At 35.4% G+C, this 19,482-nt stretch overlaps 1 protein-coding gene and 1 non-coding gene across 4 annotated transcripts; both read right to left on the reverse strand.

The window, feature by feature from the left end:
- Positions 1–371: 371 nt before the first annotated feature.
- Positions 372–19,206, reverse strand: LOC117607752 (synaptic vesicle glycoprotein 2B). Of its 3 annotated transcripts, none has more exons than XM_034331826.2 (10): positions 18,991–19,206; positions 4,248–4,486; positions 4,000–4,059; positions 3,812–3,895; positions 3,364–3,688; positions 3,061–3,182; positions 2,576–2,814; positions 1,917–2,358; positions 1,546–1,833; positions 372–977 (listed from the first exon to the last, which is right to left on the reverse strand). In XM_034331826.2, exons 2-10 carry the CDS (start codon positions 4,282–4,284, stop codon positions 922–924), a joined length of 1,653 nt encoding a protein of 550 aa, XP_034187717.1. In that variant the 5' UTR covers positions 4,285–4,486; positions 18,991–19,206; the 3' UTR covers positions 372–921. The 3 variants fall into 3 exon arrangements, with proteins under 3 accessions (XP_034187717.1, XP_034187716.1, XP_034187718.1); XM_034331825.2 differs by lacking the exon at positions 18,991–19,206 and adding an exon at positions 12,684–12,844; XM_034331827.2 differs by lacking the exon at positions 18,991–19,206 and adding an exon at positions 9,764–10,243.
- On the reverse strand, positions 6,105–6,177 carry TRNAR-UCG (transfer RNA arginine (anticodon UCG)). The gene has a single exon. It is a non-coding gene; the product is annotated as a tRNA-Arg (tRNA).
- Positions 19,207–19,482: the final 276 nt, after the last annotated feature.

Below are 19,482 nucleotides of genomic sequence, written 5' to 3' on the forward strand. Positions count from 1 at the left end.
TTAAAAGAAGTATTTTAGATAAAATTTTACTTTTTTTTTTCTTTTTTTTTCGTTGTTACATTTCGGTTTTACATTTCAAATACCTTGGAATCGTTACACTTCATATTATAAATATACGAAGATCATTGGCGTAATAAGAATATTTTTCTGGGGTGGGCCAGATGCCATAGATTTACTAACAATATCAAATGTTTAATATTTAATTTTAACCTGCTTCTAATATCGATAAAAGAATCTTAGAATCGTAGAATATCATTGGGTTTAATATTATTCTTTCTATTTTAATTTTAAAACTTTAGGATTCTGGAATACTTAAATTTTTGAATTTTGGTCTATATTTTTTGGGGGGCGCGGAGGGGGAAGGGGGGGGACACAAACCCAGCTTGCTACTTACAATTAGTTACGCTAATGACGAGGGTACACAACAAATAACATTGATGACTGTATTAAAATATTCTCAAACGATAAAGGTACAAAAGTACATGGCAAAATATTGTAAATATGATGGAATACACTGTCAGATACAAAGTGCCATATCTACATAATACATTTAATATCAGTGTACAAAATCTACACATTTTCAGGTCTTAATATCCTAATCCATGAAAATACATAGAAATTATGTATGTGAAATCTCTGTCTTCTTATAAAGAAAGTGTCATACGAATTCACATTCGTATCATATACATATATAATCTACTACCAACTACATGTTCCAATTGCTAATACTACTTTATTGCCATTTGAACTTGATATGTAAAATAGGAATGTGGAGTTCAATACGCATGTTTATAATGAACTGAATGTGAGCGGAGATGGATGTTTATAATGTGTTGCTTTAAGACTTTTTAAGTTCCTAAACTTGAATGCATTTATGATTGCACATTGGTTAGTCAGGTCTGGTGTAATTCTCCACTGGTATCAAGAAAGTGGTTCACGCGTTGTGTTTGGTAAAAATAAGCACAATAATCCTCCACCTAGAAAATAAAAGATACAATAATGAGAATTGAAAGAATGCATAAAACAGTACCAAGTCTAATAGGCTCTCCTAGGGAAAATGGCGATAGAGGGGAAAGAGGTTCAGGTGTATGCTGTTTTTCAGCGAGAAGATGGCATACGATATAGGAGACAGGCGACGGACGATCTTCGTTTGCTCCGCCTGACCTCACTCTTACGATTAATGTCTAGCTTAATCCCCACCCATAGGTTCTGGAAGTTATCTTCCAGTCACACTTGACCGATTCATTTGTTTTCTTCGTCAAGCGATTCGACCAATTACGAAAATACTTGTGATGCGAAGTAGGGATATCTGGTAGTGGGGCATAGATCTCTACAAGTTTTAGCCGTGCCATCTTTTCGCGCACGAATAGTATATAAAGAGTCATATTAAAACATCAGAAAACCAAATTTTCAAAATATTAAATATAATTTTGCCAAGTGAAGGTTTTGCCACGCGAGTGGCGGAGTCATTCTCCCCTACACAGTTGCTTTCACTAGGGAAGGCTGCCTCGTTCGGTACTGTATTTATATTATACTTATACCAACCAATTAAAAGAGCAGCAACGATGAAGGTTGGTGCTGGGCAGTACATGTCCAAGAGTTGAGCTATTACGATATTCCCAATGATTCCACCAAGACGTGCTGCCACCATGGAGATGGCAATTCCTGTGGCACGCAGATGAGTTGGGAAAACTTCTGTTATGAGACAGTCTAAGGCCGCGTTACCACAGCTTATTACACCACTGAAAAAGGCTGATACGATGAGATTATGTTGTTTATTGTACACGAAGTACAGCCCGATTGAGCACAGCCCTGACGACAGTGTACTAAAAACTGCAAAAAAAGGAAATTTAAATTTTCATTCATTTGCGTGAGTGATGGACAACTGCGGTTAAAGGTAAACAATTATTACTTACCAAGGAAGAATTTGCGTCCAAGGCGGTCCATTCCCAAAACAGCAATGATATTTGCTGGAATAGCAGACGCCACTGTGATTAATGATTCCATGAAGACGGAGGCACCAATTTTATCCGAACAAAGATTCTCAACATTGTAAGAACCCTTTTGAACAACATAGTCGGTCACCTGACATATGGAGGCGACCTCACCAGGATGATCACGATGGAATTCGTCGAAGCGATTGAACAGTTCGGGGAACCACATCATAAGACCGTAATAACCGATGTGAAAAGTAAAGTTGATGATGATGGAGATGATAGTGAAGCGAAGTATCGGTGAAACGAACAGTTGTTTACTATTGTCTACAATATCGCTAAGCATTGTTTTACATTTATTCTTTTCGATGCCATCCTTGGTCGGTTCCGGTTCACGGAAGTCGTCCAAGATCAATTCTTTTACCTGTACAAAAAGTTAATTGATATTTTTACATGATCTAAGAATGCAGAGATGCTATTGATCCTTATTTAATATGGTATAGAGCAGGGCTGGAAGTTTGTAAATATGAAATTTTAGAATGGTGTGAAAACCGGTCCGCATTTTGGTTGGCCCACCCTACCGCCTGTCTAGTTACGTTAACGAAAATGACTTATAAAAACATTAAAAATGTCATATTTACCGTGTAACTGTCACGTGGTTTACCAGTGTTAATGGCATAAATCCCACGGAAGATATCGAGTGCCTCCTCGTATCTTCCGCAGGAGAGGAGGTACTTAGGGGATTCAGGGAGCAGCAGGAGTAGCCCCGCGACGATAAACGACGGAGCAGCGCAGATCAGCAGGAAGATTCGCCAAGAATTATAAGTGAATGCCGTACTCGTGATACCGATGTCATTAGGGATGATCGACCATGCTAAACCTAAAGAAAAATACATTTGTTATCTAATATTCTATACATTTGTCACAGAAATAAATGAACTGTGAAGAATGCATGGATGTCATCGACACTCAATAATTCCTCGTTTCTTAGAAAGATTTGTCTCCAGAGTTTCAAATGCAGGAAGCTATCAAGAGCTTATCGTATCATGAAGGTCCTACTATGAAATTTTAGTTTTGGAAATTCGTGTATTCGGAACATATGAATCTAAAAAGTATGAAAACGTACCAGCAACAAACAGATTTCCAAGCGTCCAGAAGGCAGCCATGAAGGACAGCATCGAGCCTCGCTTAGACTTCGGCTGGAATTCAGCGAAATAAGACCAGATGACCGGTCCACTGCCTCCGAGGCTGAAAATTTAACACTGATACATACACTACCGATCACCAAAGATTTCCCTAAGAAAAAAGGAAAAAAAGTACCACCGCTCGCGTATAAATGTTTACTAAGGAAAATTAATTTAAATATTAACTAATGGTGTAGGAAGGAACATAGAGGAAAGGTAATTTAGTGATATATATATATGCTTACGCAGCGCCGTTAAGAAAACGAAAGAACATGAAGAGTTCATAGGACTGGCTGAAGCTGGAGGCTACGATGCAAAGGGCGTTGGTGAAGGAGATGGCAATTAGAACCTTCCGACGTCCCAGGGCATCTGCGACAGAGCCCCAGGCGTACGCCCCTGCCATCATGCCGATGAAGATGATCGAGTTGAGCCATCCCTTGGCTTGGGTATCGAGCTTCAAATCACATTGTGCACTTGGGAGGATGAAGGACATAGAAATTACGTCCATCTCCTCGCTGGTGCTGACGAAGCCACATACTGTGAGGAGGAAGTAGTGAAACTTGCCATAGTCTGGAATTATAAGAATAATTATAGGAGATATACTAGTAATTATAGCAACGGAAAACAGAAATAGGACTGAAGGTGTCTGAATATTAAGTATTGAAATTAGTTTAAGTAAATAATGATAATTACCGGTAAGTTCAATAGCTTTCTCGAAATCTGCTTTAACGAAGGATCCTTTCTCTGGATCTAGGGTCTTGCCCTTTGTTCCAATACCTGTTACAGAAACTTATAATTACTTGAATACAAAATTAGTATTAAGGGATCTGTAAGTACCTACATCTCCTTATAAATGGAGATTGTAGTGAATTTCTACCTACGGGCAAGTTCGAGATCCTTTGAGCCACAGCCGTTTAGCCGCTCGTCTTTTACATCACACTCTAATTTTGTAAAAAGAACAAATAAATTAGTATCAAAAATAAATATTGAAAAAAGAAACTATTAAGATAAAACATGGTATAAGAAATTCAATTACCCTCCCCACCCCCTTTCCTGGTGACAATTTCAAAATTTTTACTGCTTTCCCCACAGTACTACTCTATAAAGGATTAATATCTGAGATACGTACTATGATTGTGCTTTGAATTGGATTCACTCTCTACCATTCTACGATGTCGGCGCAGTTGGGTGAATCTGGCTTGTTGATGAAGTTAGATGAGAAATCTTCGTACTCGACGATGGGCTTCGATCGATATTAGATTGATCTTATTCTTGCGGATTGCTGGATCTCGGCGAAGTCTTCCTGCTGAATCTGCGCTGATCTGCTGCTGCTCGTCGGCGGGGCTAGGTTTTGCGCTCACTTGTGAGCTGAAACAAATCGTAAAAATCTCCAATTAGAGAAATGAAAAAAAATCTTTATACAAACAGACCGAGATGGCGAATGAAAGTCGACAAAAAAAACAGGGGTCTGTATTGAAACTTACACAGAAAATTACACGGACATCACCATTTTACCTGGGAAAGCCTGACTTGATCGCAAGCGTGTTTCTAAATAAATGTCAGATCTTATATACAATTATAATGAAATTATTATGGGTCGAAATGACAGGAAAATTATGACCCATAAGGGATGCGTACGAAATTTTCATTGAAAACGTATCTGGGCGCAAACACGTGTTTCAAATCAATATCCAGAGGTTAAGTAATGCCAATTTGTAATTGTATTGATAATGGACGTGGGTCGTAACGTTTTGAAAGGAAACGATTTGGAGGCTTTCCGATGATGGAGAATGATAATTGAATCTGTTTACAAAGCGATTTGAAAAGCAGGACGTGATTCGCATTTACGAGGGTACTTTTATTCTTTGCCTTAAGATAATAAGATTGTTATTGTTATAAACGACCATTGTATGATGATATTTTGACAGGAAATTTTAATTCTCAAATGGAATTTCAAAACATTTCATTTAAAAAATAGAAAAACAGAAATAAAGATCTTATTCCAACAAAATTTGTTTAAGGATAAGGGAACAGTAAGTTTTGTACTTATTTATTTTTGCTTTGCCATCATGGATATGTCCATTATATTTTTCCTCTTTCATATTTATAATTTCTTAGTATTTCTCTGTAAATTTAACTTTGCATCCATAAAGATGGTTCAAGGGGTTTGGAGAGTTCATTCAGTCAAAGGTAGCAAGAAAACTGTGCGCAAAACAAACTGTTACGTTATAGATGGTTAACGTTAACGTCGAATATAATAGAATTGTGGGAACACGTAACAATTAAGTTGGTCATAACGTGTTTCGTTTATGTGTTAAACAGGTGCAGTCATCTGTGAAGCAAGGCTGCTCTTTGCTATTCTCCAGGATGCTGAAATTTTTCCTCGGTTCGAGTAATTCCTTTGTTTTGAACAAATTCAATTCCCTTATCAATCAAATCTTTTTTTTTAATTTTAAAAATAGCCATACAAGTGTCCATCCATTCGTTCAAGATGCGTTCAATGCATTTTTATTTCAATTAAATAATTTCACACTTATACATGTTATAACTTATGATGAAAAATACGTAAGCACGTTGAAAAATAACAGTAAAACTGCACGATATGAAGCTTGTTTCCTGCAGCAAGAAATATTTTCCAATTTAAATCAATCCTGGTTGTTTATGGTACATATTAGAATTCACATTCCAGAGAAGGCTGTATTAATTTATTTTCAAGACAGAATACATGATCATTACATCTTTAGTTTTCATAATAATCCTTGGTCTTTGTTATTTAATAATATTGCATGTTAAGTACATTTCATTAATTTAATTTAATTTTTAATTTTTAAATAGAATATATAATCTCAATGCTAATTCTAAGAGGTTGATATATCGCATAGTTAAAAATTAAACATAATTTCAAATAAATAATTATTTTGATCAAAATTAATACAGAAATTAATTTGAATGGTTAAAATAAAAAGGTAACAAAAGAATGAATTTTCGACCGTGACAGGACTCGAACCTGCAATCTTCGGATCCGAAGTCCGACGCCTTATCCGTTAGGCCACACGGTCGTTGAAGGGTAGTTTTCTGAAAATGATATTTCAAAACTAAAGAAAATATCACCCTTATTGTCTTTAGATACAAAATAAACTCATAACACAAATGTTTAAACGTTCAATTTACAACATTACCACATCTAAATAAATGCATTACTGTCTGAAGACAATTATCAGTCCGTAATTTATTAAAATAATTATACATATATGGGGTAAATCACTTTTCATTCTTAATATCAAATGAATTTTGAGTCAAAGCGATCCTGTAACATTTTATTTAGAGATTTTCTAATTTTCATTGTAATTTTGAACGCCGTTAATATTATGCTAACAATGTAAGATATGAAATTGAAAAATTAAAAAATCGTATCTCAAGTAAACGACACGATAATGTATCGTGCATTTTCAGCGCGCCACTCGACGACGTATGTATTAACACGTAAAGGCGATTAAAAATAACAGTGTCCAATAAATCATAGCGAACGTACGTCCTCGGAGACACACGTGTAACGAAGTAAATGAGGAAGTCGAGCCGCGCGAAATCTTCCGGAATAATTGTGATTCGCAATAGTTCACGGAAAGTTTCGAATAAACGCGCGTGATGTCGTCTATTTAACGATTATTTGGTACAGGATGTCTGCTAATATTTAGTCGTTTTCTAGAACGATATTAAGCCAAGGCACGCCTCCCCCGCAATTATATCGTTCAGCCTTCAGCCTCTCTAATGTATGGAGCTGCTTCAGATACTGAATGGAAGTTTCTTTCTTCAAATTTTTATATTATCTTAATTAATATTACATTTGTCAATTTTTTAAAATAGATTGGATTGGAAAACACCCCTTTCCCTAGCACCCCAAAAATTCCCTTATCCCTGGGGGCGAGACACGAGAAAACCGGAAGAGAAATGAAGAGCAGAAGGCCCCCAAAAGGCAAAGGCCAGCAAGCGTCCCCGTGTGGTGCCATCTCTACCCGGCGATACTCCATATCGACACGTTATCGATCCGATCCCCCCAGCCAATCATTCACCGACCAATTAGCCCCGGACCCGACACCGCGACCCAATCCCCGGTCCGTTCCCCCTCCCCAAAACTCCCGTGCGCAATGCACGCCGTCGCGTCGACGAGACGCTGTAAATTAAAAAGGAGTAAATTGCGATTATCGAAGGGAAATTTACCCTTTTGCCTCCTGTAACGCAGTAAATCCCCTTACCTCCATTCTGACGCCCAACAATTGTAATTATAGAGTGCACCCCTGCGTAAGGGTTGTGATACATACTGTATTGAATTTCTTAAGTTAAGTTTCTTTAAGGTAAACAATTAATAACACTCTAATAAAGTGAACAAATCTTGAACGTCCTTTTTCAGAAACTTGTAGAAAAATCAATGACACATAGTAATGATAAGTGCAATCGTGTCTTCTTTTAAAGGTATAAATGGTTTGCGACGTTGCATCGAGGTCGTTGTACGACACACTGTAATTAACTACATCAGTTAAATTGTCAATTATCCGTTGTGAAATTGAGTTCAATGATCCGCCCTAATGCAATTGCGATCTACGATGATGTACACTGCAGGTGCAACGTGATGCACGTGGTGCACCATTCACGATTTCGTCATAAATTCTTTCTTTAAGAAGAATAAAATTAATTAGAAATATCAAATTAAATCAAATTCGTTGACCTGCCCCCAGTCACACGTATTATGTTTATTGGCCGAGGCCCTTACATCTATAAATCTATGTTTGTAGCCGCTCGGCAACTTACGATTTCCGAACAGTACACTGACGTCAAACGGTTGTTAATTTTCAAAGTTGATAATCAAAGTGGTATGTATTGTTAAAACCACTTATTTGTCTTTGTATATTAATAAATATTGAATATAATATTAGTGCGATGTCACGTGAGTGACAGTGTGAACGTGTCAAGCAACGAAAAACTATCAAAGTTACATCTTACATTAAAATACTGCACTGAGGGTTAAAAGATTACATTCTATCAGCGTACTGATTTGCATGGGTCATAATATACCCACGATTGGCCTGATGCCTGTCCCTGCTTGTCATGCTTGATCGAGTATCGTTCGCGATCGCGGATCGAACGGTGGAAGAGGAAAACGAGGTCAAGCTGCTCTCGAAAGCTCTAATCGGCGTGTCAAGCGTGTGGCACTGAAAGTAAAGCGGTTTGTAATTATCGTCAGTCTCGCAAGGACATAATAATCAGTCTCGTTGCCGACAAATTTGCCAAACGGGGTGGAAGGAGAAGGCGGAACGCGAGCGGTGTCGTCGCTTGAAAAGCGGTGTCATCACACTCGTTAAGATTCACACTCGGGCTACTCAGAGTCTAATTGAGGCCCGTTTTCGACAAACATTCAGCGAGCTGAAATGGCGATATAGCAATAGAAAAAGAATGTTGCATACGAACCCTTTCTATACTTGTCCGTTCACACATGCGCAATTAATACGATGAATGTAGCGGGCGTTTAATGAGTAATGCGTAGATCACAATGACAATGATCATACCTTACATTCTGTAATTGTGTACTTAATTTGTATTTTATTAAGGAAACGCAACTTTTGGAAATTGTAAGGTTTTTGTATTTTTCAATGCAGAAGTTATTGAAATTCTCGCGCAATTCTGATTATAGTATTTTAATGTTTAACAGTATTCACCAAAGTGTATTGAACTTTGTTGTAGTTGAGAAACCACGTGGTGATGTGTCAGCTAGTTAGATTTCTAATCGTACGCTTTAGATAATAACCATTCTTCTAATAGAGCATACTTGGCTCAATTATCGCGTTACTAAACTACCTTTCTCATCAAATAATTAATTAATTAATCAAATTACTGTTTCCAACATGCTCCCTCTTTGATGATAGAAAATTATAGATTTGTAATTTTTAAAAATTCCACGAAAAATTATTTTAGATGATAGACCTGGTGATTGGACAGGCTGAATTATTGAATGCTTTTTATACGTCTAATTAGTGAAGGGCGTTTAATTGCTAGAATTGTCCAAACACCTGTATGTATTTACACGTCCAATCACTACACTTCCGTTACCTTAAATGATTGATTCATAGTAAACGAATGTTGTGAAAGTATTTTGACCCGGAGAAGCTAAATAAATATTATGAAATATAGACACATAATGATCGAGCGAAATACCGTTGAATTTTTATGTCAGTATTTTATGTACTTATCATGAGTCATGTTGTTTTTCGATACCAAGAATAAGACTTTATGAAGATGTAGTATAATTTAAATAACTCGAAATACCAAATAAATAAAGTAATGAACCGTAATTTTCTCCAAAATTAATTCCAGTAATTGTTTCTGTTTATATAACTGGTTTACGGTACTGTCACGATCCGATCACAAACTGTACAAATATTATTTCATATCGTGAAGCAAGCGTAAAACGCGTGAATTGGATCACAAAAAATATTTATCAAGTATTTTAACAGATTCCAAGTAATAATTGCAACGATTTCTTCCTTCAAGTCGTTAAAATAAATTTTCATGAATTTTAATAAAAAAATTGCACAGGTATCAAATTTCATAAGTATCAATTATGGACCCAACAGACAATTCCAATTCACTTACTTGAAGAACGAGCGTAGAATTTCCTTTAAAATTATAGTCCAAGGAACCGTGGCCCAATACGAGAAGCTTAATTGCCGTGACACGTGAATGTCACAAGTAAAATATCAGTAAAGATATAGCTTCAACGCAATTGCATTTTCACACTTCATCTGTCTACGTCACGATACCAAAGGGCACTTTTCTTTATTTCTTTCAAAATTTCAAAAATCAATCCTCTTTTAAAGAATATGGAATTACGAGGATATTGAAGCGTTGTCGGATGCTGAAGCATTAATAAACGCTTCTTTTTCAAATACGAATGATAACGCACTGAAGAACTCGCGTAGTCGGTTCGATAACCGAGAGGGTTGATTAAGTTTTTTCTCTACGCGCGATTTACGCGGTACACGTTGTAAATCGACATTTAATAGATTGAACCGCGAGAGACGGTGCGTGGAAACGAAATGAGTGTTGGGGAATCGAGACGTTAAAAGCTACCTGCCACCTCCCACTAACTCAGATAACTTGAGTGTAAATGCTCCACTGGCGTTTCCTAGTCGCACTCTAGTGATATGCCTAACGATGACCGTGAAAGGATATGCCCCCTTTACTTGATCATGTGAGGCTTTCGAAAGATAAAAAACAAGCGTGATCCTTTCACGCTTTAAATTCTGGTTTCAATCTTTTGCAACTTGTAAACACTGTTACAACATTCCTGTCGTTTATTATTAGCACGCAGTGTTATGTGTATGAATGTTTTTCTGAATAATAATGATAGACAACCGGGTGGGGGGACTGGAGTATTTTGTACGTAATGGGTTTTTGATACGTATTGAATGAGGGTATTGTTAGAGTAAATGAAACTTATTCAAATTTAAACTAAACAGAAGCAAATTGTTTAAATCAACTAATTACTCACGTAAAAAAACATACAAATATAAACAAAAGATCACGCTATCAGAGGAGTCCAGGGTCAGTGACCCCCTCATCGTGAGTCAGCTATTGGCGCATACGCACAAGATTTCAAAATGGCGGCTGGAAGTCGAGTAACTAAACTTTAAGCACTTATATCTCGAAAACGAAATTTCGATTTCGAAACATTTTTTAAGTCTTCGTGTTTTTCACTCGATTATTAACATTACTATATTATCGGTATATTATTAAACGTTATGCTGGTTACTTAATATTTCATGACATGTTAATTTATTACGTACGAGTCTGTTTTTTTAACGCGTTGCATACGAAGGCTGTAGATCTACTTTCTGTGAAACGAGGCGTTAGGTCCTGAGAACTTAGAAACCGATAGTAGTCAAGGTATCAAAATTAAAATACGACAGTAATTTATTAACAGAAAGCCAATTTGAAACATGGTTAAAAGCCAAATATGTGTCTAAGGTCGGATTCCTCGTGTAAGGTAATATGAAAAATGGAAATACATATGCTGACCTCGACGTCACTGGGGCAAGGTTTATTCCATCTATGCTCAAAGAACTATTGCAATTTCTTACATTACTTCTTCTGTTGATACGTTTTAATTGTTATCGTGCAAGAATCGTAAGAGCTAATTTTATCATTGTTACTGTTTCCTTAAGAAAAAGTAAACAAACCAATAAAATCAAAGAATTCTTAAGAAAATGTATCAGAAAAATTAGAAAAATTTTCGACCTTCGCAATGTATTTTTCATGAAAATTAAACAAACAACATAGTTTCTCAACCTTCACAAAATTCAAAAATAATCGAGTTGTGTTATAATTAAAATAACCTTCATAATATATTTTATCGTCTTGATCGTGCGTGCGGTATGGTTTAGTTTTTTAATAGTATTGAAGATACACCGCTATTGTTTTGCGTGAAACAATTTACTTGTCAATCTGTTTCGAATTTATTGCAGACTTCGATTATTGAGAATTTAACCGGACATCATCGATCATTTTTAACCATGATACATGTAATCAATCGAAGAAATTACCACGGGCTACTGACGACCCCATCGGACACGTGCTCGAACATTTTAAAAGTGGTTCGAACCGGTTACGTCCCGAACATCGAGAATAATACGGTGCTCTAGTTCGCGATCCTGGATCTTTAATTACTTCGACTTTACGCAGACCGTTTGCACAGTTTACTGTCACTATATAATTAACTCATCAACACGATGACCGGTTTCGTACACTCTCTATTTATAACCTTACTATATTCTTTCCACCCAGCATTTAAATATTTATTAAGAGTACAAGGCTGGCAATTAAGAAATCGAATCATACGTTAAAATAATTTTATAATATAAAATAAAATATGTAATGTTTAATATGATAATATAAACATAAATATGGATATTAAAGGCTGCCAATATCTTTATAGATTTCAAGACTTCTAATACTGGAATTTAAATAACATTCAAAGTGATTCAGTGCTCTGGTAAGCTTGAATTACTTGGAAAATGTGCCTTGGAGAATGTATCCATATCACTGAAATTTTATTTTTTATCTTCTGATTGACGTCAAACGTAATAAAACGAATGGAAAAACATATTATTTTTGTGATTCGATTTAATTTCAGTAAGAATTCGCAACTTGAATCTTTTTACGTAACCATCAAATATTATTCTGCCTAAAATAGAACGATCTTAAAAATTTTCGAAACTATCGAGACTTGAAGACGTTTTAAAAGCAGCCGGAATAATTTTCAATCAACATACAATAGACTCTCGTTATATTGCCGCGGACTAGCTGTAGAATTTTTCAAATTTCCAAATTCTTGTTTGAAAGAGGAAGAGATATGAACATTAAATCGTTCACCTGGTAATATAACAAGAGACCACCGTAACTCAATTCGAATCAATAATTTTTTCATTCCTCTAGATTTTGAAACAAAGTATGCAGAAAATTGCGTTGTTTAATTGTCAAGCTAATATATAAGAAAAAAAAAAATAGGACTTACAGTGTGCGGTTTGCCAAGTCTTGGAGAAGTTGCCCGAATTGGGGAACAACCGAGAGAAGATGAGAGAGCGCAAACCTTATATAGGGTAGCCCACGAGGCTCCGATACCCCCACTCCCGATTCGTAGAATCCGCACACAGGCATATCATCTGGATCCTGGGATCCAAACGTCTTCCAATGTAGAATATATTTTTCTTTTAAACTAACAATTATATTAAAGAAGAATCTGTGCATGTTCAGGCACTGGTTTACGTTCTGTGCCTTCTCGAAGAACACAACTACCTCTCGCGTATAATGTGTCGAAGAATGGAGTCGTTGAAATTCACAACACTCGTCGGGGTGTTGCGTAATATCGTGCAAACGATTCGTCGGAACGTCGCAGCATTGATATAAGGAGTCGGTCGTTGGACACCGACGAGAAAACATTTTATTCGGTAATCGTTGTGGATGTTCTTCTCTTCTCTTACACGTGCTTCGAAGGATTTAGAAATTGATCAGCAATTTTGAGTGACACGTCACTTGAATCTGAGTGATGTTTCAATTTTCATTTGAATATGTCGTAATATTTAATAAAATTTTTATGGAATTAAGCATAAGAATAAGCTACTAGATTCATTGAAAATATAACAATAAATGATGATAATAAAAATTATTAAGTGAAAGGATCTTTTGCAATATGTTACATGTCACTGATATTTCAATTAAACATTAAATATCATGCAAATAATAATGATAAAAATAATTATGCAAAAAACTAGATTTATTAAAATCTAGTACTTAGAATCACATGGCGAATGTCACTTTATTGCACATATTGCCATATTATACATGAGGGAATTAAAAAAAATGTGCGTGAGCGTGTGAGGCGAAGTGGCAATTATTAGAGAGGGATAACGACCGACGACCGATGGAATCGTCGGAAGAAAAAAAGAAAAAGATTTTTTCTTTGTAATTTTAGTATGTCATCCGAAAGTGTTAAAATTAAATTTTCACTATACTAACATGTCACTATATTATAAACTGATACCCCATTACATTACATTTAAAATTGGTTAAATATCATAAAAGTAACATATTAGATTTATTAAAAATAAATTTAAATTACCTATTTTCTTGCATGCTCTTAATTTTCAAGAATCAGATATACTTCAATATCCCAACAAATTTTTAAAATAACAAAATCTTTAAAATCTTTAAGACTTTTTGATATTTCAGAAATTTCAAAATTTTCAAAATTTCCAAAAAATTTCTAATTTCTAATAATTAAAGAACTACTCAAAAATTCGTAACAGAACATCGAATATCCATCGCTACAGAGCGCTAACGTTTCGAGCTCTTCCTCGTAATCCATGCAACGCTCCTCGTACGAGTCATAAATCTAGACAAACAGTCTTAATGATTTATTGTACCCTACTGTACTTGCTTTTCCGTCGACAGGAATTATGCTTGTAATTGTTTATTTTTGTATCACTCTCGTACTACTTGTACCAGCCAGATTATTCTTCTGCGACAAACTGTTACAATCTTCGTTATTACGAATCTTTGTGAATTATATATAGACATCTACCCGGTGTCTTTCATCTACAACATTTCAATTACATCCACAAGAACATACAAACAAAATCATTTGCATTTCATTCACTAAACCTGCTGCGAATTAAATATAAATTAATTATACTTAAGTGAGTTTTATATATTCATGGTCAAACTCGTTTCTTCGCTGAACCGGTTAGCCAATCAACCAATTAGAAAGCTAAAATATGCGCTCTCTGATTCAAAAACAAAGCTTCAACAACAACATTGTCGCAAAGAAAAATGTTGTTCAGAATCATCCCAGATACCACCCCCTTAATAGACTAACACTCTTTCTGGGACACCCTGTATAATATAATAGTCTCTTAGATATTTGTTTACGTGTATAAATACAGAATCTGCAGCTTTGGGGGCGTTCATGTATTCTTACGTCCCTGATCGCTTTAATATACGCAATGATTTACGATTACGATGATCATGTAATCGATTGTCGCGCCGCGCAATGATTGTCTCCATTCGCCTGTTTTGCTCAACGTTCCATTTCGTGTCTTTTCTTTGCCAATATTTAATAATGAAACCAGACCAGTTGTAACTTGAAAAAGTTTGAATTTTTAAATGGAACACTGAAATTTAGATGGTAAAAAACGAAATGGAATTTAGATTAAAATTAGACTCTGAATCATAGGTTGACTTAAAACTTAAGCTAAGAGGAAAGATCTTTATTTTGTGAAATAAGAGGATGATTTAAAGTCGGAATGACGCAGATTGGTTTCACATTTGTCAATTAGCGATGATCAAGTAACAATAGATGCGCTCGCACGCACGAGCAATAAATATTTTTCCGGACTATGGTCTTTGGCATTCTAATCAATCGTGACGTCATCGAACTTTGTTGCATTTGAAACCACGTGGCGATGTGTCAGATAGTTAAACTTGTAATTATACGCTTTGATAACGATACTCATTGTTCTGTCCAGTTACAATTATCATTAAACTAACTTTTTCATTAACACGTTCGTTTGCCAAGTCCTTGAAGCGAGTTGGTCGCTGTGTGTTATAATGTTTGAATACTACGCATCTAACCCGCGATATCGCGTGAGCGGACATTTCGAAATTTTGATAATTTGAACTTAATCTTAACTTTCTCCTTTTCAATACACGGGATAATAATTAATACGTAGAAAATTTTGTATACTATTCGATTAAAACGTGAATTCTTAATATCCATAACTTGTTCGTTACAGATTAAGTTCTTCGTGTGGGTAAAAGATACTAAGAAACTTAAAATGGCAAACAACGTGCATTAGGTAATATAAAATACAATATTTTTCTCAAATTACAATCTTTGTTCAGGCATATAAATTATCTAAAAACGGGATCAATTGTTTGCTTAAGTCGGAGTATATTCAAGCAAAATTAAGAAATATTTATAAAAGCCTTCAAATATCATGTCTTTGGTGACAATTTCTTGATATCTTGATAAATTGTGATAAATTGTTCTGTCTCGTGTCGCAAGTAGAAAGCATGTTAAACATAAATTATCGGCACGTTTTTCCGTGATACGGATGTTCTTTCTTTACTTCCTTACGAGAAATGTTTGTTCCGTTATTTTTTCTTTTGGGCAGAGAAATTTTAACGATATTAATATTGAAAGTAGTTTAAAAAACAAATAACATAATTTTTAATTATTAAGCAGTATGAAATTTATGAACAATAAATAAATTGTAATGCAAAGTTTCCCGCGTAAACGTTTTGGCGCAACAGATTGGAGGCCGCAGACCTTTATGTATACGTACAGGGTGTCCTAGTATTGATGGTACAACCGTGATAGGGATGATTCTACGCGAAATAAAATAAGTCGAAAATATGGAAAAAATATTTTTCATTTGAATTCCAGAGAAACACGAATACGCGTCGAATTCAAAACCTCCTTTCTCGAAGTCGGTTAAAAGAAAGGAAAAGTTGTTATTTGCTAAATACACGCGCGAGAAAGTAATGCGAATAATTCGCGTATACGCTTATGTGTGTACATACATTAGTGTACAAGCATGCAGTGGCTTGCACGTAGTGACTCACCGAGCTTACTGACGTCATCAACGTGCTCGAGGGGCAATCAACCGTCAAGCAGCGTAAAAATCTTCTGGATCACGAGTGACATAGAGCGCGATTGCGTGGGTGAACGCATGAAGCTGAATGGACATTGGATACGTGTCGTTTCGATCGAACCTACGAAACTGGAGAATATTGTTACGTCATCTTGTTACATTTCAACATTCCTGATTCGTTAAAAACTGAAAGGTGGAAATAAATAAGGTCGCATAACTAAATTTCTAAGGAAAACAATTTTTTGCTTAAATACCGAAATTCTATATTTCTGTCTATATTTCTTCTCTTACTAGAAATGCTAAAAACTATATTATGCTCGATACTGTACATTTTTGTTATTCAATACCATTCTTTTTCTTCCACTTTAACGAGTTTCTAGGAAAACCTACTTTGTCCAATAAAAGAACTAAAGAAATCACCTTTTTAGTATAGATAGGATTTAGAACACGACGTGACTTATGGGCAAAACTGCCAAGAAGTCTTAAACGGTATATAAATAAGATTGCGAAAGATGCTTCGTTGCGAAATTGAGAACATCTTTACTTCTGCTTGAAGACTGAAAAACTAGTGAATTTTGAATATCTTATAAATTTTGTAGATTATGTTTTTGCCAATTTCCTAATTTCTTATGGAAGTTATGGTGGTCCCCTTATGTTCAATAAGCGATTGCAATGAGATTTAATTTTCATTTTTGTTACTAGTACTCGTGGCAGTAAATGAGTTTGTTTCATCATATCTCTAATTATTAATCCCTTAATATCAGAAATAATTCTTTTCGGTTCTAACTCTAGAATCTTGTTTCATAACTCACAATGGAAATTTTGAATAGATTAGTTGCATGCTTGCAACAATAAATCTGTCTGTCAATGAGTTTAAAAACAAACGAATGTTAGAAATCAGATTATAAATCACACAGTCATTACTGTTAGATCTACATCACTTCACTTCATAAGCTTCCCTCTATTGAGGGTGGCGTAATCTAAGGACTTGGATCTGTCCCTTTTTGCCCAACGAAAAGTTATCGGCCACGCGCATTATCGCGCCATTTTCAATTACATTATTTATGCTATATGCTTCTATACTTTTAATTCCACTCATACTTGTCCGTACTTTTAAATTTCACACTCTTTCTGTACTTTTAAGTCCACTCATCTTACTCGTTCCTTTACATCCCCCTTTTAGTCGCCTCTTACGACAGGCAGAGGATACCGTGGCCGTATTCTAAGCCCCCCGAGCCACAGGGGGATAGATCTACATCATTCCTCCGTCAAAATAGTGTGTTACCTTCATTTTTTTTTTTTAACGTACTTTATTTTTCGTTTAAATCACTAATTAACGAGCAGTTTCACGTTATGGGTCAGATAGACCCCAGCTTAACAGTTATAGAGTTAATAATGTAAAATTACTTCCGATTAGAAAATTATGAACTTTAAACACGATTACGTTGAGCATAAGTGTTCATACGTGTTGCAAACAGTCGGTATGATCTATTTCCGCTCGAAATCTACTCGGCTTATTAACGGAGCTGATTTCGCGAGGAATTTCATCTCTCTTACTTTGTTGAATGTTAAGAAACTTCGCGTACAAAGAATTAAGAAATATTTCGTTAAAGCAACAATAAGTATTAAATTAAAATACATAATTTGTAAGTATCTACATTAATAATGTAAAATTTCTTGTGTTCAATAATTCGAATTTCTACGTCATCTATACAAAAAGAACGTAATTAAAAAAATTTATCTTAATATGCGTTAATTCGGAACTATACAAATTTTATTCGAATTAATTTATGCATATTATCAAAACACTCAATCTACAAAAGCGAATTCATTTTTTTAAATAGCAACTGAAACTATAAATCTCAGAACAGCAAAAGCCCATCAACCAATATTTTGAGGAAAAAACCAGTTTCTATTTTGATCTTCTTTAATTCCTCATTAATTATTTTGATTTTCCTCAACAGTATTCTAGGGACAAAGCTATTGTGTTATTTTAAATGTTATTATTCACTAGGTCTTAAAAAGTGGACTTATATTGTTTGGAAATTTATGGCTCCAATTGCATTGTTTATGCACAGGCATACCTCCGAGATATTGCAGGTTTGTTCTCAGGCGATTGCAACGAAACAATCTCGCGATAAAGCGCGTCATAAGAATTTTTTCAATTTCTCAGTACGCTATAAAACTTATGTTCACGCTGAACTATAGTCCATTAAGTGTACAATAATTAATATGATATAAAATATGTTATATTTCTGATTTATGTTATTATTTTCTAAATGTACCAAAATTTAATTTTATTAAGCGTTCTCGCATCTTTGGTACATAGTAAAATAACTAACTTTAAATTTAAAATTTCGCGGGAAAGCGTAGAGAAATTTTGATGTAGTAACATGCCGAGTGTAAGTACATACCCGCCCATAGTATTCTAACGTTAAGAGTATAAACCACACAAAACAAAATGTTAGAATTTCATATTAAAAATTCAAGACCTTACATGTATGTCCAGCTCATTTGCAAAATTGATTAACTGCAGAAACCAAAAACTAGAAAAATTAATAAATTAGTGCTAAATTAATCACTTTAACCCCAGTACGGCTCATATGCGGCTAAACACTTCAAACAGAAATCCAGAAAAAAACAATGAGGAAACAAAGTAGATACACTTACCTAATCATAATATCTCGTCTCAAGACGATCCCCAACCGGCAGAAGCTCATTCAGTGAAGAGCACGTATTACCTTCCTATACAACACTTCCGGTAACACTATTTCCCTTATTTCTTTATATAAGTGTACGAGGCGTCGATAGAGAGATAACTAAATCACTACGAAGGGGTCAGTTCGCGGCGAGCACGTCTGTCAATCTGTTAGTATGTACCACTGCCAACTCAGGGACGTCGCACGGGACCGCGAAATCAGGCGACCTCCCTCCCCTCCCGCCGTCCCGTGACACTAGAAAAAAAGGTGTACCACACGCGATTGGGGATAATAGCCGACCATTGACAGCTTCACGGAAGTAATAAAACTCACGGTTAAGGATAACTAAGTGAAGCACGAACTTGCCTGGTGAATAAATAAATTATACACCGAGAACGGAAGTTACTCCTTGGATCTTACCGATCGATCATTCGGATGCTGGTAACCATTTTGTTTTTGTGGC

The sequence above is a fragment of the Osmia lignaria genome, chromosome 6, assembly GCF_051020975.1.
Source record: "Osmia lignaria lignaria isolate PbOS001 chromosome 6, iyOsmLign1, whole genome shotgun sequence".
Classification (NCBI taxonomy): Eukaryota; Metazoa; Arthropoda; class Insecta; order Hymenoptera; family Megachilidae; genus Osmia; species Osmia lignaria.